At 42.6% G+C, this 20,755-nt stretch overlaps 1 protein-coding gene across 3 annotated transcripts in view; it reads right to left on the bottom strand.

The window, feature by feature from the left end:
* Nucleotides 1–20,755, bottom strand: part of AFAP1 (actin filament associated protein 1) — a 122,423-nt gene that overhangs the window by 26,825 nt on the left and 74,843 nt on the right. For all 3 annotated transcript variants that reach the window (XM_075857622.1, XM_075857638.1, XM_075857629.1), the window contains exons 5-8: nt 16,931–17,142; nt 15,822–16,001; nt 6,136–6,219; nt 4,095–4,173 (exon numbers count right to left, since the gene is read on the bottom strand). In XM_075857622.1, coding sequence (XP_075713737.1) covers nt 4,095–4,173; nt 6,136–6,219; nt 15,822–16,001; nt 16,931–17,142 — 555 coding nt within the window. The remainder of the gene's footprint in view (nt 1–4,094; nt 4,174–6,135; nt 6,220–15,821; nt 16,002–16,930; nt 17,143–20,755) is intronic.

Here is a 20,755-nt window from a genome sequence, read left to right as displayed (position 1 = left end):
TCCGTTGTTTTGACGGAACAATTAGCGCGGTCGACTACGGTATTGATTTAGGCCTTATTCACAGGAGCCAGTCCGATTTGTTTCTGCAAAATTGCGCCGTTTTCCATTCATATGACTGTGTTGCGTCAATGTGGTTTCCGCGTGTCATCCGTGTTTCTCATTTATGTTTCTCCTCTGCAATCACTTCTCGCGAGAGATCGCAGTCTTGTTCTTGTCTACCGAGAGCTGAGGAGAGCGTGCGCGTGTGCACGCACACGCTCCCCTCTCTCCAGCCCTTGCTGTGGTACTGTCCATAGCTGATTGGACAGTGTCACAGCCATAGTAACACGCCCCCTTTCCATTACATGCCCCATTGACAGTTTAGGGGGTTATTTAAATATCAGGCGCCAAATATAACGGCACCAATATCTAAATAACGGAGGAGGGTAGGAAAAAGATGTAAAGTGCCCCAGGGTTTGTGCAGCCCTGACCATTACATGCTGCACTCAGCTGCACATGTATGGGGAGGTGAAAGGTTCTCTTTAACGTTCAACAAACTTCTGACATGTCAGAAGTTTTGATTGTGGGGTCCGAGCACTGGGACCCCACAAATCCCTAAAACTAAGCGGCAGAAGCGTTAGTGTGAGCGCTGAGCCACTTCGTTTCTGTTCGGCAAAAAAAACGCAAAAAACTTTTAGGTTGTCCAGCAAACACCTGACGTCCTGTCTTGGTGACATGTACGGACATGATCATGGGCAGTTATATCTACAGTATAACACAAGGAGAGAGATGTTTAATATTCTGGGACACCCACTTGCTATGTGCCTATATGGGGCGTATAAAGGAGACACGGGCTGGGGCTAATATCAGGGTTAGATTTACCAGTGCCTTATGCGGTGCTGGGTGAAGGAAGTCCGCTAAAGGAAACACTTACATAAGAATAGACTGAACAGGATATATTAACACGTATATGATGTACACTAGTCCTTCTCAATGAATTAGAAGATCATCAAACAGTTCATTTATTTTAGTAATTCAATTCAAAAAGTGTCTCTCATATATTCTATAGATTCATTACACACAGAGGGATCTATTTCCAGCATTTTTTTTCTTGAAATGTTGATGATTATGGGAACAGTTAATGAAAACCGAAAATTTAGTCTCTCAGAAAATTATTTTCGGTATTAAAAATCATTTAAGCTTATATAATATTCACATTTTCTGAGACACTAAATTTGGGGTTTTCATTACCGGTTCCCATAATCATCAACATTGCAAGAAAAAAATGCTGGAAATAGATCACTCTGTGTGTAATGGATCTATAGAATATAGGAGAGACACTTTTTGAATTGAATTACTGAAATAAATTAACTTTTAGATGATCTTCTAATTCATTGAGAAGGACTAGTGTGTACATGTTAATGACGTCATCACAGTGCTGGGGGAATGAGAGGAGGACATCCGGGGGAAGGCTGTAGGGGGCGCTAGATGTTCTGCTGTATTATGCAAACAGGTGTTGCCTTATTCATGGCCGGAGTCTAAGGTGCCAGACCATGGCTAATATAATCTCATCTCCGCAATGACAGGTGCTCTTTAAACTCAAGCAGCCTATTACTTTGCATCCTTAATGAATTTGCAATGTAATGGATGTGCTGCGACTGCTACATTAACATCACCCATGGTCCGCCTTGATGTCTGGTGACCCATGTCTTTAATCTGCGGCTCTTCCATTAATGTATCACCGGAGTCTGAAATATAAATGAAGTCGGCGGTCTCTGAGATTTACGGTTTCCCGCAGCGCCGGACGGTTCAACATTCATTTCAGAAGAGCCTGTAACCATTCCGCAGTCTGTTCCCGAGGTCATACTTCTGCCTCTGATATAATATGTGTGTTTGCCGCCCTGACAGCGATGGGATAAATTACAGCAGGAAATCAATAGTGAACCCGCCGAGATCCAGTAAGAGCTTTAGAGAGATGACAAATTCAATGATAGATTTAACCTACCGGAAAAGATTGAATCTGATCTCTGCTCTGTGCCCTGCAAACCCGAAAACAAGCCAAGAGTTCTGTACAGGCGAAAGCGAAGCCCACGTAACTCTGACGACCCCGTGACTAATACGGTGTAATATCCATTGGGTCGAACAGAGAATCCGCTAATCACTCATCAAACCCTTCGGGACGCATACCTTTTTTGTGTTTCTCATCATCGAAATTCGAGAGCCATAACATTTTTATTTTTCAGTCGACGTAGCTGTTCAGGGTTTATTCCTCGCGGGACAAGTTGTGTTTTTTTATGGTAGCCGTTTGGCAAACATATAATCATTGATTAACTTTCATTCATTTTTTAGGATGGGGTAATGGGGTGAAGCAGCGATTCCACCATATTGTTTAGGGACTTTTTCTTTTTTATGTCGTTCACCGTGCGGTAATAATACAAGTTTAACTTTATTATGAGGGTTGTTGTTACATAGGCAGCGATACCAAATATCGTTATTTTTTTCCCTTTCACTATTTTCGCCCTATAAGTGGATTCTTAAATGGAATAAAATGGTTTATATTCATGGCCTAATGGGTCTTCTCCGCTCAGTCTTCTAGAACGTCCAGATTATTTGCCAGTTTTCGGTTTATTTTGAAGTATCAGATGGCACGTGCATCCTTAGGCCTCTTTTAGCGTATTTTACATCCGTATTCCATCCGTTTTTTGTGGACCATAATACGGAGCCAATGTTAATAAATGAGGCCATTCACTTGGGCTTAAAAAATGTGTGCGTGTTTTAAAAACGAGGTATGCATTACTTTCCTCCCTTTTGCAGATGAAAAACGCCCATTGAAGTCTATGGAGAGTGATGAAAATACAAATGCATCCATATTTGGTTCGTATTGCATCCGGTTTGCAAAGGCGCTGTCTTATGTCATTCAATTCTCTTGCTTGAAGACAGCCCATCAGTAATACGGATCTATAATACTGATGCAAAATCATTCGAAATACGTCCGTACAAAAACGCTCGTTTGGAAGAGGCCTTATATGTTGTCACATACAAGAAATTGCCCCAAAAAGTTTCAAGACTCAGTTATGTAATGGACGTTGGTACATAATGTTACGCTTGAGCTGACAGCCAGCGATATTATAAGACTGTGAGGAAAAGTCCTTACTGCGTACACTCTCCTTCACTGTCCTTAGCTCGTTGTATTACAATTTATGACATGTACTCTATGACAATGACATTTACGTGATACCCGACAAGGCCGATGGTGTCAGACTAGTAGGATGGAGGTGTCGGACCATTGCATTATGAAGCCTCCCCTTCAGGACTGGCTGGGAGGCAGAGGCCAGACATACAGGAACCACAGGGTTATACATGAGCTACCGCGAGGAAGTCGATGCTCCATAAACACTGGAACAAAGTCCCCAGCTGTAAGGAAGCAGGGTGGTCTACCCAGAGGAGATAAGAGGAAGTCATTCAATCTTAAACACACAGAAGGTGCCGGGAACCCTCCCATGTAAGTCACTATAATATGCACACCGCTAAGTCCATTCTTTCCGGCTGGATGAGACTGGGAGAAGCTTCTGGGTCGCTAAACAAATATCATTTTTTTTTACACGTTTATCTAGTGTGTTCCTTGTTATGAGCCATTTCCACCTGAAACGAGGCTGGCGATAGTGTTCTTCAAGGATCAGACCTGAGATGTTCAGCTGATCAGTGTGGCAGCTGCTTTTAGAGAAGGGTTATGTTGATGGGACAACCCCTTTAAATGTCATAACTATAGATATGGACAGGACACATACACCGACTCCTATAGAGGTTTCCATGCCCTGATTAGCTGCGCTGAATACCAATGGTCTTGTGCCATGACCGCCATGGAATTTTGCATCCATTTCAGAGCAGGACTGGAACCCTATTGGGATGTGACTCTCTGTAAGCTCGAACTGGTGCAACTGCTTACCCCAAATGTGTGCAAAGCCAGGAGACATTGAAAAAAATGAATTGCATGGGTAAATCTAATCAAAATATGACCTCAATGTGCACTAAATACTTTGCATGCTTGTCCCAGTTTTAAGCAGCATGGTCTAATGTGCAGCAATCTGTCCTTGGTGATCACAATATGTACATACCGGGCTCCTTGCCATTGACAATCACTGTGCCATTCTCCACATTACACTCTCCGTCTGAGCTCGGCCTCTCTGATGATTTCTGATTAAAATAAAGAAGACAATGTAATATGTAAAGTGAAGACCTAGAATTAAATAATACAATTCTAGCTGCCTGCAGCTGCCACTAGAGGGCGCTTACTGCATACTGTGTTATAACAGAGTTCAATGTGTACCGTACATCATGTGAATTAACTTGTTCCCGCACCACGATGTAATAGCACGTCATGGTGTAGGGGGTGATGTTTGGAGCGGGTTCACCTGCTGAGCCCACTCTGTACGCAGCGGGTGTCAGCTGTGTGTTACAGCTGACACCCGGGACTAACTATCGCTCTGTTCCTTGCCGTATAACCCCTTAAATGCTGCGATCAATCACGATCGCAGCATCTAAAACATTAGAAAGACAGCTCATCGGCTCCCCCGCTACGCAATCGCGATGTGCCGATGGTTGTCATGGCAACCCAGGGGCCTTTTTCAGCTCCTGTTAAACACTGCCTCTGGCAAGGCTTAACAGTAGCCTGTAAAAATGACAATATATGACGATCGCTGGCTCAAGTCCCCTAGGGGGACCAATAAACGGTGTAAAAAAAAAGTTTAATAAAGTTTTTAGTAGTGTATATATATATATATATATATACGGAATTGGTATCGCAGCCTCTGTAAAAGTCTGATTGATATCATCATTTCACCCGCACGGTGAATGCTGTAAAAAGTTAAATGTTAAAACGCCAGAATCGCTGTTTTTTGGTCCCCTTATATCCCACAAAAAATTAAATGAAATAAAAAGTGATCAAAAAGTCTCATGCAGCCCGACATGGTACCAACAGAAACTACAACTCGCCCCACAAAAAATAAGCCCTCATACCGCTCAATCGACGGTAAAATTAAAACGTTATGGCTTATACAATATGGCGATAAAACAAATTTTATCTTTAACAATTCGTTTCTTCCTTGTAACCGCAGTAAAACATTAAAAAACTATATCAATGATGTATCGCCGTAATCGCATTGACCGGTAAAATAATGGTAACAAGTTATTTTTACCGTACAGTGAAAGCCGTAAAAACAAAACCCCTCAAAAGTTTGAGACATCGCTGTATTTTTCCTATTCCACCTCACAAATAGGTTTCCCAGTTTCCCAATACATTAAATGGTACAATAAGTGGTGCTGTAAAAAACTACGACTCGTACCGCAACGTAGGGAGGAAAAAATGAAAACGAACATCCAAAAAATGTCTGAGACTGGAAAGGGTTAAAGGGCTTTTCCCATGAGACACAAATCCACAGGAACAATTGCTAGAACGGGGCCCCCTAAACCCTGTTCAGCCGCTCTGTGAATCAGGTGAATTCCGACCATGAAAAAGGTCACATGGTCGTGAGTTACGAAAACAGCGTAACTCGCTGACCTACACAGTTTTCACAGGTCACGTAGAACTGAATGGTAGTTACGGAAACAGTAATCATTGGAACAATCATTGTAAAATCCTATAATAAATAATTTCTATGTGACTGATTTTCTTCCAGCAACTTACACTGTAGTTATGCTGAATTTTTCTATGTATCCTAACAAAACAGCTGCTAATGAATATTCATGAGGGGTTCCATTCTTATCCACCCCTCTAACGATATTCGATTTTGTCACCGGACATACTCCGCTAAATCTAAGTGGTCAGAACCCTTACTGCAGCGCCAGCCTTTCAGACTCATTCAGACACAAGCCCGACCCTTTAGACTCATTCGCATCAAAGTGAAAACTACTGGAAAATAGCAAAAAGACACCAAAAAAAAGTGCCAAATATATCATAAACTAATCGATCCTAAATGGAGCTCTGACCGCCATGAAGCTATATTAATAAATTGATCAGCACAGAATTGTTCACCTAAACAGATTTAAAAAAACAAGGCGATGGACATTCACTTTAAGTAAAAAAATATATATTATTAATTATGAACTCATGCCTTTGCAAAAAACTAAAAAATAAAAAAAATGTCACAAGGATTATACCTTTTCTATTGGCACAGGAGAACTTGAAGAGGGTCCATCTGAATCCACAGTTCCACCGAAACTACTACATACTTCTTTTATCACCTGCAACAAAGGGAAAAAAAGGAGACCAGTCATATTAGATGATCTACTTAAACCTATGTATTACAGCAAATGGCACAATTATAACTTGACGTAAATCCATTGATTAATCTGTCCCATAGGGCTCAAAATCCCCTATAAAAATCTCTATGCAGTGAGCTCCCCCTAGTGGTGGCTGCAGAAATACCAAACTACTATGTGTCAGAAGGAAGAAGCAGTTCGCGGCTGGGCCCCCCCTTACTACAGGCTCCATAGCAGGTGCCTGGTCCGTCTCTATGGAGCATCACTGATAGGACCTCTGGAATGGACTACTGCGTGATTTCTCCATCTTCCAATAAGGCCTAATGCACACAAACATATTATGTCCGTATTGAATGGATTCCGAAAAGAATGATAATGCATTTCAATAGGGCCATCCGAATCACGTATTTTGTCTTCATGCGAAATCTGCAGAAAAGAAAAAAATTGCACATGCTGTGTATGCTTAAGGTCCAAAACGTACCCTGCTGTGCTGTCACTGAAGAGACATTGGGATAGCCCTCGTTCTCGGGATTGGTGAGGGTCCCCGCCATTCACAGTTTTATGACATGTCAAAAGTTATTCACTGGAAACCCTATAGCAGCTCTGTAAACAATAAAGGAGTTCTCCGCGCAGTCCTTATACTATCCAAATGCTGGTACTATGTATGCACTGACCTCTGGCCTTATAAATACATGTGTCCTTATGTAGGACATCTGCAATCATCTTGTCATTTGCGGTTTCTCTTTGCATCATGAGGGAACCTGCAGGTGTGAAGTCCACATCATTGTCGTGGATTATACCAAGCTTTGGAACCATCATCAAACGCCGTTACATGGCCGGAGCCCAAAATAAACAGCTTTTCTCGGTCCCTCTGTAGTTCAAGTTTGCAAAGAAAAACACACGAGCTGGTCCTGATATCATCACGGCGGCCGCAGGCCATGAATATCCTGCCGAACCGCCGTCCTTTCCATGTTACTTTTTGAAACAAACACATTAGCTTCCGTGAAGATTTAGATTAATGGATTTAAAACATCCAGCAGGAAATGACTAAACATAAACTGGAAGGACATTTAAAGGGGTTGTCCACTTTTTTTTTTTCTATTAATTTATTTATAGAATAGGAAATCATACAGATTTGTAATATACGTGTGTTTAGAATTCTGCTCAAATACCTTTCTTATATCAGTGCCGTTGTCTAAACCGAAAAAAATGGTATGCGTCATGCACGATAATAATTGTATGCGAGCAGAATTTCTAATACATGTATATTACAAAACTGTATGATTTCCTATTCTACAAAAATGTAAAAAAAAGTTGTAAAAACTGGACAACCCCTTTAAAATAGATCTCGTGTCGGCCATAATGATTCTGTTATTTACAGTCGCTGGTGTTTGCTGCTCCGTTATGGCAATGCTATGAACAGTGACTCCTGCTTAGCTGCATTGCTTGGTGGGACTCTAAAATCTAACATTTGGCTCATTAGAGGCACAGGCTGTTGTTCTGTCCCTCCACCATGCTTTACACTGCAGTAAAGTTTATGAGCACAAGCTAACCAGGAAGTCAGTGCATAAAAAGTTTATTTCCGTTACAGCAGGGACAGAATGATTATAATGTGCAGACTATTAATAACCAGTGAGATAAAGGGAATAATAGGGTAACAGACACACAGATACTGAGGAAAATTAACTTCCATTAAAGAGGACCTGTCACAAGTCGTGACATGTCTGTTTTAGCAAATAATTTCATTCCCCTAAAATCACAATTCTGGAGCATCTTTTCTTAGAAATCTATGTTGTACCGTTCCTCTGTTACTCCTCCTAGATATGTATGAATAAATTGACAGCTGGGTGTTACTAGTTGGGGGTGTGTCCCTACAAAGTGTGACACCGCCCAATCAGCGTTGACAGAGTGAGTGTGTCGGGACACGCCTCCTTGACAAGAAGACTGGTAACACCCAGCTGTCACCCCTCTATGGGGGGTGTCTGGTTTAGAAAACATTTTATGAACTGTATTAGTGAATTCTGGCTAACAGAGGTCTTTCAGTCACGACACATCTACCAGCCAGAGTGGAGAGCGGCTACAAAGAACATATCTCGCTCTGGAGGACCCGACATGTCCATGCATTACAGTTGACCGATTTCAATGGACACGGTGCAATGCTTCATTTGCCCTGCGGTGATGCTGTAGGGGAATTAACCACTTGCTGATGAGTTATCGTTCAGATCATTGTAGCTTGCGAAGGTTTCCAGCGTAGGAGAACCTCATCATCGGGGGAGCAACCCCTTTACATGTTTAGATTCCAAATCTATATAATACATGATCCCATATAGCCATGGACTGCATGGGCCTTGTAGTTACACGATCTAAAGAATCACAAAGTATCTAAATCTGACCTATTTAAACCAAGTACAACACAAACTCTTCCCTCGCACAAAGGAATCCAATTACTCAGCATCCTGGAACTTTATTTTTACCTCTTGTTTGACATTTGAACTCTCTGTAGACTTTCTTTGGCTCGTAGCGCTGATTAAGTTATTTTGGCAAGAGCTTTGTGTAACGCAAGCTGCAGACAAAACACTGGGAAGCGCTTTGGCAAGTGCACAAAGTAGCGTTGAAGAATTCATGCTCTCCATCAAGTCGTCCTCCTGTCACACCTCATGCACATAAAGGTGTGGACTCATTTTAAACACATGTTTATGTTAAATGTCGATATCTGCCTAAAAACTGCTGCGTTCACCACATTCTGCCCTGACCGGCTATACGGGACGTCTCAGCAGGAAAAGACTCGTGTTAAAAGGCTTTTGTCTGATTAAATCAGTCCTGTACTCCCACCCGTGAAAATTATTCTGTCCAAATGCTACTGCTTCTTACAGCTTGTGAAATCATATATTGTGCTGCGAACTTCTATCCAAGGCCGGGTCCACACGAGGCAAAAAAAAATCCACCGCCAATTCGTGGTGATTTCGCAGCAAGATGTACGATTTTAAAATCTGCACCACGGGATTATTTTTGCGCAGAAAAATTCTACGGCACGTGAATGAAATTCGGTCAGATGTCATCCGTATGGCTGATACTGTAATCTGCTGAATTTCTGCTATGTGTGGACCCGGCCTAATGCCTCATGCACACGACCGTAGATGTGTGCATGGTCCGTGGTCACATCACGGATACTTTGAATGGAAACACGGCCCGAAAACGCCGCTGTCAGTCGTTGGACGGCCGTGCCCGCAATCGCGGGCCGTGATTGGGGGCACGGTTGTATGCATGCACTCTAAGGGCTTGTCCACACGTAGTGGAATTGCTGCGTATTTTCCATCCGGAATTGCGGATGGAAAATACGCAGCAGAATACAGTAGCAGCAAAGTGGGTGAGATTTAACAAATGTCATCCACACGCTTCATAAAATTTCCAAGCAGAAATTGACCTGCGGTGCATATTTTTCGTACTGCAGCATGTCAATTCCTGCTGCGGAAAGTGGACTGAATTGCTGCGTTATTCAGAGGCGATGTCACCATCTCCATCATTGAAAAAACCGCAGCAAAATCCGCACCATTTTCTACAGTTAAAAAAACGCAGGAAACGGTGCGGTTTTTCCGCAGCGAAAATCCTGCTAGTTTTTGCGGAATTGCTGCAGAAATTTTCTGCAGCAGTTCCGTTACGGAATTGTGGACAAGCCCTTAAGGACACGATGGACACCGTGACAGAAACCAGATGGACTTCATTAAAGTGAACGGAACAGAAAAACAGGAATACGCAGATGTGAACTCTCAATTATTTTTTTTACTTTGTCAAAAAATCTTTACAGGGATCATCGCTTGCATTTTCTGACACAGAGCTCAAATTCCCTTGCATAGACAAACATTGTTTAAAGCGTTCCTAACTTTTCAGGTGACTTTTTCAGAATAAGCTGTCATATGTGTGTACATGAGGAATAACACTATTTCTGGCCATTATATGACATGTATTCTGCGTTTTGTTTTAGCAGTTTTCCCCTCTGCAGGCTCGATCTCTAGTTCTTACTTGTCTCTGAATTGGTGAGTGGATCCTAATGCCTATCATATCTTCTATACACTGCACACATAGGAGAGCAGGATTCTCCTCTTCTATCTCTATCTATCACATATGTGTAGAAGCTGCAGTAGCATGGAGGACATTATACAGCAGTAATGAGTAAAGTAGCTGAGAATCTAGCACTGGGGTGAGATATAACTTACCAGGAAGTTGCAGAACATCTGTTTCTTTCCCACTCTGCTCCCCCTCCCCTCTCCATACACTTGTATGGCAGCATGTCTGTGTCTCTTTCTCTCTCTGCTATCCCCTTCTGCTCCCCTCTCTATAGACTCTCTAAGTTGTTCGAAACATTTGTGTCGATTTAAAGTCTTTTTGTCTGCAGTCACCACTAGAGGGAGCTTAGGCACTGACCACACACTGTTATTATTGAGTTCAATATATACAGTATACAGTAAACTGGTAATTCTTTAGTATCTGGAATTCTGTATCAGAAACATAAAGCAACAACCCCTAGTAAGATATATTATGATATTGAATAGCAAATAATGCTAAACCTTAAAACGGCCTAGGGGTGAAAGGTGGACATTTACTGCATAACTGGGCGGATTTTCTATTCAGTACTCTAGGAAAACTGGGTGGTATTTGTGCCCAAGACAATCAAAGAACACATAAGAATGGCCTCAGAGCTCAGACAGTCTGTATTCATCCAGTGTCGTGACCCTTTCCATGGTCAAAGAACTTTATTCTAATTAATAGTTATTGTGTTTGTTTCTTAAGGAAGGGCTTTACCGTGATTTTACCGGACCATTTCCTTATGAGAAGCCTTCAGGCCATTAATGTGGTTTTGCCGTCTAGACAAAAGTTTACCTCAGATGTGGCCTTTGCTATGTTACTAAATATGGCGTCTTCATCAGCTGCATTTAATATTCTGTGCTTCTATCACTCACTGGCATTTTAAAGGGGTTTTCCGGGGACCAAAAATGTCAACAATTGCATTAATATTTTTATATAAAAAGAAGCCTCTTACTAATGTACTTTAATTTAAAATTCGGTACTAAATGGTGCAGTTCAAACCCGGTGAATTGTTCCCGCAAGTCCTGTAGCTTTTCTAATATTGATGACGCGCCAACGTGACCCCACGTGACTGAGGGCTTGCTTCCTGTGCTGTTCGTGTCGGCGTGTTATCAATGGCATGACCGCAAGGGGCTGTCACATTGCCTAATGCTGAAGTCCCCGAGCAGAGAATCAGCTAGCGCCTTGCTCAGGACTCCAGCACTGCTCCTGACATTTGGTCAGTGACTTCAGGGGTTTCCTATCGCTGCTGACATCATTGTCCATATATGGACAGTGACAGGGACGTTGGCCGCAATGCTGGAGTCCCCAGGCAGAGCATCAGCTGATGTTCTGCTCTGGAACTCCAGCGATTGGAAACCCCTGGTCACTGACCAAATATTGGGAGCAGAGCTGGAGTCCTGAGCAAGGCGCTAGCTGATTCTCTGCTCGGGGACTCCAGCAATAGGCAATGTGACAGCCCCTTGCGGTCATGCCATTGATAACATGCCGAAACGAGCTGTACAACACATATTATATGAAATAATTATATATTTTATGATGTTCCAATACAGTTTTAAGTTCCTTGAAGGATTTTCAACCAGAAGACGACTCAAAAACAAATAGCTACTGGTCATTTTTTATATTAAGGGGGTATGCTCTGTAACGTAATAGAGATTTTTCAGGGTATTTATGTACAAGTAGTGCATCCAACATTGTCATTCATAATATTATCTGCTTCTATGAATGTTTCCTAAATACTCTGAGGGATTAAAATGCCTCAAGTGTGTCTCATGTATAAGGAATGTGAAGAAGCTCCTCGTATTGTCTGACAATTAATAGCAGAAATCATAGATGAGACGTAATAAAAAACAAAGTATCAAGTAGTAGCAATGGTGTATGTGAAATTGAGGGATGCACAGTAATGACGCAAGGAAATAAATACTCAAAATATGTCAGAATTATATCAATAATAATTCAATCTACAGTACAGTTTCTTAAAGCGATTCTTCCTTAAAGGTTGAGAAGGCGGAATAATGTGAGAGAATCCATCTACAGGCTCCCAGCCAATCAGCATTACCAAAAGGCCTCAAATCAATCCTAATTGGCTGTGAACAATATGATCGGCAAGGATTTCCGTACAATGTACCACCCACTGGCTAATTCAGTGCACAGGTGGCAGTAGTGTGTATCCTGAACTTTAAAGGGCAGTATAGTGATGCAGAGCCGGCTCTAAGATCCTGTGGGCCCTTGGCTGACGGGGTTTCCAAATACCTCTGAGACCTACAAATGACTATATACTTTAAAAAGTGCAATTGAACTGTGTATGGGCGCACTAAGAAACCTGCTTGTGGGTTTGACATGGAGAAAGCAATTGTAGAGCTAGGTAGACCTCTCTGTTGCTGAAATCTAGTGCTTCCTCCTCTGCTCATTGTTTCTTTATTTAACTGGGACCAGGTGGTGCACATTGGGGTCTATGTAGTACACACTGCTATAGTTTTCACCCACAATGCAATGCCCCCTCACACCAAGGGCAATGGCCACTGGCATCTACCTAGCTTTTCCCTGTGATGAGGCTGGCCCTGTGCGCATGCACTTAAAGGGAACCTGTCACCAGCATTTTAGCTATAAAGCCAGCAATACCTGGTGAAAGTGGGTGAAAAATCATTGTCATCTAAGCTATAAATATGTTCTAAGTAAGCTCTGTAGCTTTAGCATTCCGTTTTTCAGTGGTCACACGCCGTATGCAAATAAGCAGAAAAGAGTCAAATCTTCATCTGAAAAGAGTCAGGTTTTCATTCCTCCAGCATCTCAGAGTGGACTCCACCACCTCCTTTTTGATTGACAGCTCCTTAGCCAGTCAGGGCCGGACAGGTGCCGGTGGTGGGCGGGGTTAAGAAGCTGAGTCCCAGAGGGAAAACTAATTACCATAAAAGGTGGGAAAAGTTTAAACGACTACATTTACTGACAGAGGAGGACTTCAGGAAAGATGAGAACAGGAACGAACTCTGGACAGCTGTGGCCATTGAGGGGTCAGGCGAGTTTGACAGGTAAGATGTTGATGACAGGATCCCTTTAACCTTTTAGATGTTCATATTTAAAGGGGTTGTCCTATGTAGATAATTCCTTTCCATATACCCTATTATGTCATATGGACATCAAAAGGTGGGAAGGAGTCCCCGTGCCAACGACCCCATCCGTTACCAAAGCAGAGAGATGCTGGAAAGAGTGGCTTAGCTCTGGAGGACTTGGCATGACCACATATAAAATGGTAATCCATTCACTAAACCAAGTTGGCACAGAAAGCACATGGTGTGGCTATGAGTAATATACATAAAAGATTGACAGACAGAGACTGAAATGGAGAATGTCTGCCTATAGGGGCGGCTCCACTCAACACAAAAATGGTTGACTATGGTTGAAATTTCCTACTTTCCATTACAGTAAGAAGAGCAGCTCCGGAGAATAAACCGCTGCTCTAACAAGTGAAACGCTGTGAAAACTAAGATTAGAGGAACATTCACGAACTCATGTAAAAACAATGACTAAATTACAGGTGACTTTTACATTCTTGATGGTGAACTTTACAGGCAGAAGGAAGCAATTTAAGATTTTGCGCCTCGTCATGGAGAAAGCTGATAGTTGTCCCTGTGTGCAGACGCTTCCTCCAACAGAGAAGAAATCTGGTGTTAGTTGCGCTACAACTTCCTTTGGCTTTGCACGCCAGAGACTACAAAACATTACACTCCCCCTTCAGTGAACGGCAGTTTATGAAGTAATAACTTTTCATAAAAAGTTCAGCGTCTTCCAAAGGGAGCTCAGATGGAGATTTCACGCATTAATGTGTTGTAGTTGGAAACGTTACTTTTACATGAAACAGATCTGGTGCTCCAAATGGAGAAAATAGTCAGATGTTAGAAAACATATGAAAAGGCTAAAAAAAATGTGGAATTCTAGACAAGACGGTGATAGGAAAACGTAATCTTTCGAGACACATATGGAGAAGTGGGATTCAGCAACAGCTGTAGTGCTGCTGTCTCTACCATCATGTAGCATGGCGGATTAGGAATTATAGAACAGCTGAATGGGGAAAGATTATCATGGCAGATGGTATGTAAATACAATTCCCAGCATTCCTTGGAAAGGTCTTACAAAAATGATAAGCAGGGGAGTGAATGCCAAAGAAGCAGCCAAGATGGCAGCTATGTGGCCCATGAAGAAAAGGGGCTCAAATCAGGTTGCCCCATTCGTCTTCTCCTTGGGTAGTGACAACCTGCACAAGGGTCCCCCTCCACAGGGACCTCCGCATTAGAAAATGTAGGAAGGGAAAAGCAGCCCAAGGGCCACCCGTCCCTTTTGCTTTGCAAGAATTGGGTAGGAGGATCAACAATTCTCAGATTGTATTGTTACCAGGATGGCATGGTGACTTGAAGGAACAGTAGATTACACCAAATTGGGGTGCAGCTTTTCGACAGGATTTCCCTGCGGGACCAAAAGGGGGAATACCAGATACCGCGGCCCGGTACCAAATGATCCACGGCCCGGTATTGGTCCGTGGCCGGGGATCACTGCAGTAGGGGATGGTATTCTCCTATGTGCACGAATGTGTATTATATAACAAAGGATCTTATATACAGTCCACTTGTAGCAATTGGATTTCTGGACACCTAGAGAAATTTGTCCTCCCTCTATACACGCACACACATACATTTTAGAAGTGGTAATTCCAAGTTAAACTATAATAAAGTATTAAAATGGATTTCCATTTACAGGGGCCGAACCACAGGTTGACAGTATCACATACATAGTATAGTATAGTATACTGTACACATGAATAGAACTGCTATACCAGACCCAATTTAAATTGAGACTCTAAATCAGACCCTAAAATGAATCCAGACCTCAGACCAGACCCCTAAATTAATAAAACCCCAGATTAGACCCCTAAATTATTTTGACTCTAGACCAGACAAGAAAAAAAAAAAAAACAGACCCCGGATAAGCCCATTTACTTACCCTCCTCACTCCTATTCAGTTCCAGGAGCCACCGCTCTGCGTCCTGATGCTAAATAGCGCCAGGTTACAGTGCAGCAACACCCGGAGATAAAGAGGAGCCAAGACCGAGGAGGGTAAGTATACAAGCCATTGGCTATTTAGTGCAATAGATAATGGCTCCTGCTGCGCCCCCTATACATCCTGTGCTTGGGACAAATGCCCTGGTAGCCCAACCCCTTAGTTATACCCCTGATTAATAAACCTTCTGGGCACTACTTCATTATACTATAGAAATGACTAACTACATCAGTGCCCACACCCATTGACCCATGGACCTAATGAAATTTGAATGATGTACAGCACACAGTGGAGTTTAATGTACATTACAAATAGAGTAGATCTAGATCATCTAAAGTTTAATGATAGTAATGTTAGAAAAAAATCTGAATATTACACATCAGCAGCGGTAACATAGAATATAAACTAGACCAGTAACGAACAGACGACCACAGAACGGATCACGTTACCTTCAGCCATTGCTCGGCCTGTTCCTCACTTTGGACGGCGAGGACCAGAGCATCTGTTCCCTGATGAGTAATCTTCAGTTCATGCTTTTTCTTCTTCCCATCCTTCGGTACGTAGGAGACTGAGCAGCCGTTCAGGGGTAACTCCATCTGAGGTTGCTGATCCTTGGAGGATTTGTAGCACTGATTAAGACAGAAGATCCAATTTTCAGTCACTCTAGTGAGATGAACTCTCTGACACTTTCCTTAATAGAAGTCAAATTTCAGGCCTCAAACTTTGTAGGTTTAAGCTTTGAGCACTGTTTTAAGGTTTACATCAATTTTTGGGGTCTGAGCTCAAATATCTTATTGCTTTCCGGTGTGTCGGTACATAGCTTCAGAAGTAGAGTCAGAGGATACCTGACGGAAACCTCAATTATCCATTCTAAGTCAATATGGGTTTAAGAAAAAAAGGGATCATAATGGGTCAAACAGATCACAATGGATCAAGACGATTTCATCGTGGATCCTGTAAAGACGGAAGCCATAACACCAGTGTGAAAAGAGCCTCAGGACGCCTTAACCCTTTTAGAATGCAGGTATCATAGCTGAGCTGTCAGGGGCGTGTCTGTCGACAAGTTTGTTGACTGTTTCTAATAACAACCAAAAAACAGGCCATCGTTGATCGGCGCTCTTTTGCTCCTGTCACAAGGAGCTATGGATGGGGACGAGCGGTCGTTACTCCGATCGCTCGTCCCCATCCATTATCATCATGTCGGCAGCGCGTCTCCATGTTTACACAGGGAGATGTGCTGCCGACAACGATAATATTTTACTTTTTTAAAATGATACGACCAGCAGATGATTGAGCGTTTGCTCGTTCATCTGCTGATCGCTGCCCTGTTTACACAGGGCAATTATCAGCAACGAGTGTTATATGAACGTTTGTCTGCCCGATAATCGCCCATTGTAAAACCCCCTTAACTCAGGATCAGTACAAGATAAGAAATACAATGTATTAATAAAGTTACACATCCTTTTATGTCAATTATTTTCATAGCTATAAAGTGGTGTTCAAAGGTAAATTTACGTCTTTATTTTATATAATAATTTGATATATTAGAAAATATTACCATTAATTTGTTTTCTTTAATGACACATAAAAGTTTGGTCCATTGCCCAAATCTTTTCTTCCGCAGGAGGAACGCACAGATCTTGGCATCTTTTACAAGGTGCATAGAGGCTTCTTCAGAGGGCCACTGAAGTCTTTTTTTCTGTCCTTTTCCATCTTCCTCTTCTTCATCATAAGATTCATATGAACTGCTCATTGCATCGGAGTCATAATCTTAAAAAAAAACAAAAAAAGACGTTAAATAAGATAAAATGGATGTATGAACTTTGTTAACACACCAGGGGAGATTTATCAAAACTGGTGCCAAGGAAAAGTTGAGCATTTGCCCCTATTACAACCAATCAGATTGCTTCTCTCTTTTTCAAACAGGTCTCTGATAAATGAGAGCTTGAACCTGATTGGTTGCTATGGGCAACTACTCCAGTTTTCCTTTGCACCCATTTTGATAAATAAGGGTTTTATCTTCACAATCTTCCTACATGTGTTCAACATGAGTTCGAATAGTGGAGGTTTTATTATAACCTTCCCAGTATTAATATATGTATTAGAAACGGTGGTCATTACAAGGTTCTGAAATAAAATTATTGCACACAGTTATGTTATATTATAACATCAAAACTTCGGACATGTCACTATGACCTGTCAGAAGTTTGTTGAACGTTTAGTTACCCTTTAAGTTTACGATCCACAAATATGCCCTAGTCCCTTTCCGTTTTACCCAGAGTTTTACTATTTATTACATAATTGTAAAATGTATGTTCTCATTCGGTGCATAAAGTAACATTCACTCATATTAGACTTCTTTTGCCAACCTACAACATAGAATAGAACAGTAGTTTATGAAAACTCGGCAAAGAGAAATCCTGACAGAAACGACATACACCAATATACCTATAAAAATATAAAGGAATGAAATTCTAGTCCCGGAGAACCAGAGGAAGTAGCGGGAGGCCTTCAATTTGCAGTGGCCACTACAGGAAAAAAGTGGTATTGCATGGCCTCCATTTAAAGGAACAGTGTCACGAAAAAAAAATGTTGATATCAATTTGCATTTAGTGTTTTATTATAAAATCTTTTATTTATGTGTGTGTTTGTGTTTTACTTTTTTCTAACTTTTACTTCTCTATGGGGGCTGCCATGTTGTTTTTCATCTCTGTATGTGTCGATTAACGACACATACAGACATGGAATACGGCAGCTACAGTCCATAGGAGTCAATGAACGGGACCCGTCCCATTGACTTTGCACTATGGCTCTGTCCTGCGCAGAGCAGAGCAGCTGTTTGCAGGGAGAGAGCAGGCGCCATCTTGAAGACCAGCTGCACTGCAGGTAAGATGTGCGTCTCTGCATGTCCCACTCTCTCTCTCACAGACCCCCGACGGCCCCCCCCTGAACGCCCCCCCCCGAACGACCCGCCCCCCCCGAACCCCCCCCCCCCCCCGAACCCCTTGTGTGAAGGACACATGAAGAAACTGTTCTGGGAAAGCACTGAACGATAAATCTCTAGCTGTGCTGAGACTGTTTGGGGATGTGACTAATGAACCTCTCAGTCTCAGCACAACTAGAGAGATTTATCATTCAGGGGTCTGGGAAAGCTGGGTGACCACCATTACCCCTCCTACTGGAGTGTGAGAGGTTCATTAGTCACATCCCCAAACACACTCCACTAGGAGGGGTAATGGTGGTCACCCAGCTTTCCCAGACCCCTGAACAATAAATCTCTCTAGTGCTGAGACTGAGATGTTCATTAGTCACATTCCCAAACAGACTCAGCACAACTAGAGAGATTTACCGTTCAGGGGTCTGGGAAAGCTGGGTGACCACCATTACCCCTCCTAGTGGAGTGTGTTTGGGGATGTGACTAATGAACCTCTCACACTCCAGTAGGAGGGGTAATGGTGGTCACCCAGCTTTCCCAGACGCAGATATAACCAGGAAAGGGCTGGATGGACGGGCTGAGGGTGCACAGGGTTTTTGGTGATCCCCCTCTGTCATGTGATCGGACCTAGGATACCGGTTCATCAGACGGGGTTCATGTGACTATAACTCTGTTCATAACAAGAGACAGTGCACTCAGGACAAGCCCTGCCCTCATGCCGTAGTTGTGGTTCTGTCTGCGGTGATGGCGGTGGGTGGCTCTGACACCCGCCTCCCCCGTTGGGTCATCTCAGGACAGAAGGGGTGTCTGGACTGGAGACACAGCGCCGCACCTGTCCTCAGGTCGTGTCTGGTATTGCAGTTCACCTCCATTGAAGTGAATAGGACAGAGTTGTCATACCACACACGACCTGAGGACAGGTGCGGCGCCATGTTACACCTCGATTTACGCCTTAAAAGATGGCTCCAATACGTCGGCAAACATCTGCCCATTCATTTGAATGGGTTTGCCGACGTACTGTGCCGACGACCTGTAATTTTACGCGTCGCTGTCAAAAGACGGCGCGTAAAATGACAGCCTCGGCAAAGAAGTGCAGGACACTTCTTGGGACGTAATTTGAGCCGTTTTTCATTGAATTCAATGAAGAACAGCTCCAAATTACGGCCGTAATTGACGCCTCGCAAAACGCGAGTACGACCAATTACGTCTGAAATGACGGAGCTATTTTCTCCTGAAAACAGCTCCGTCATTTCAGACGTAAATGCAGTTAGCGTGTATACATACCCTAAGGGTATGTTCACACACAATGTTTTCAGCTGAAAAATCGGAAGCAGAACGCCTACAAGCATCTGCCAATTGGTTTCAATGGGAAATAGGGCGTTCTGTTCCGGCAGGGCGTTTTTTACGTGGTATTGTTTCAAAAACAGCACGTAAAAAGACGCCCGACCAAAATGAAGTGCACATCACTTCTTGGGATGTTTTTGGAGCCGTTTTTCATTGACTTTATAGAAAAAAGCTCCAAAAACGACCGTTAAAAAACGCGAGTTTGATTATAAAATGGCTGAAAATCAGGAGCTGGTTTTCCCTTTGTTTAGTAAGCGTGTGAACATACACTTAGCCTTTTGGTGTGTCCTAGAACACACCCAAAATGGCTGACGGACACTGCTTAGCAATTTGAAGACACCTTTACCTGGCTTGTGAGAGGGGGGGTGAGGTTCCCTCCCACATTTACAGCAGCTGTGAGTCAGGTTGCTTTGCCTTATTCACCTTGCTGTAATTCTGGGAAGTGCTCCCCCTGGTGGCCAACATTGGAAAACATGTTAAATTATTATTTAATTTTTCATACTTTCCACCACACGGGAAAAAAAAAAAAAATACAGCAAAAAACTTAAAAAATATAATAGAAATAAGTAACGACACTTAAAAAAAAAGGTTTAATTTGCGACACATTCCCTTTAAATAGTTGCAATGAGGTCTTCAGAGTGACAAACACTCTTAGGCCTTGTTCACATATTTTCTGTGTCATGTGAGGGATTGAGCGATTGAGTTTCTAGCGCACAATTAATTACAAGTGGGTTGTTAGAGAGACTAGGCGCTCCGTGCTCAGCTATTCATTATACTATTTCATAAATAATTGCCCTAACGCCATCATGCTGACCGGGGAGGACATTCTGATAACCCTGCATTGCGCTCCAAGAAAACTTGTCCCGCCCCTGCGTGTGAAAGCCAGCGATAAGACGTTGGGGGTCTAGATATTGTACAATATTTATCCAACGTTGCATTACATGCAGACCCCCGAGTGTGTTGATGTTCAGATGGGAACTCATTATTATTATTTTTTTCAATGTTCGAAAACAGTCAAATGAGGCCGAAGCAGCGAGCCAAGTCTTCAGCTGATGATAGTCTTGGCTTCTTGTGTAAATAAATCATTTTCATGTTGATCTAACA

Source organism: Rhinoderma darwinii, chromosome 1 (assembly GCF_050947455.1).
Source record: "Rhinoderma darwinii isolate aRhiDar2 chromosome 1, aRhiDar2.hap1, whole genome shotgun sequence".
Taxonomy (NCBI): domain Eukaryota; kingdom Metazoa; phylum Chordata; class Amphibia; order Anura; family Rhinodermatidae; genus Rhinoderma; species Rhinoderma darwinii.
Note: the sequence above shows the minus strand (reverse complement) of the source record. Positions and strands in the feature narration are given on the sequence as shown.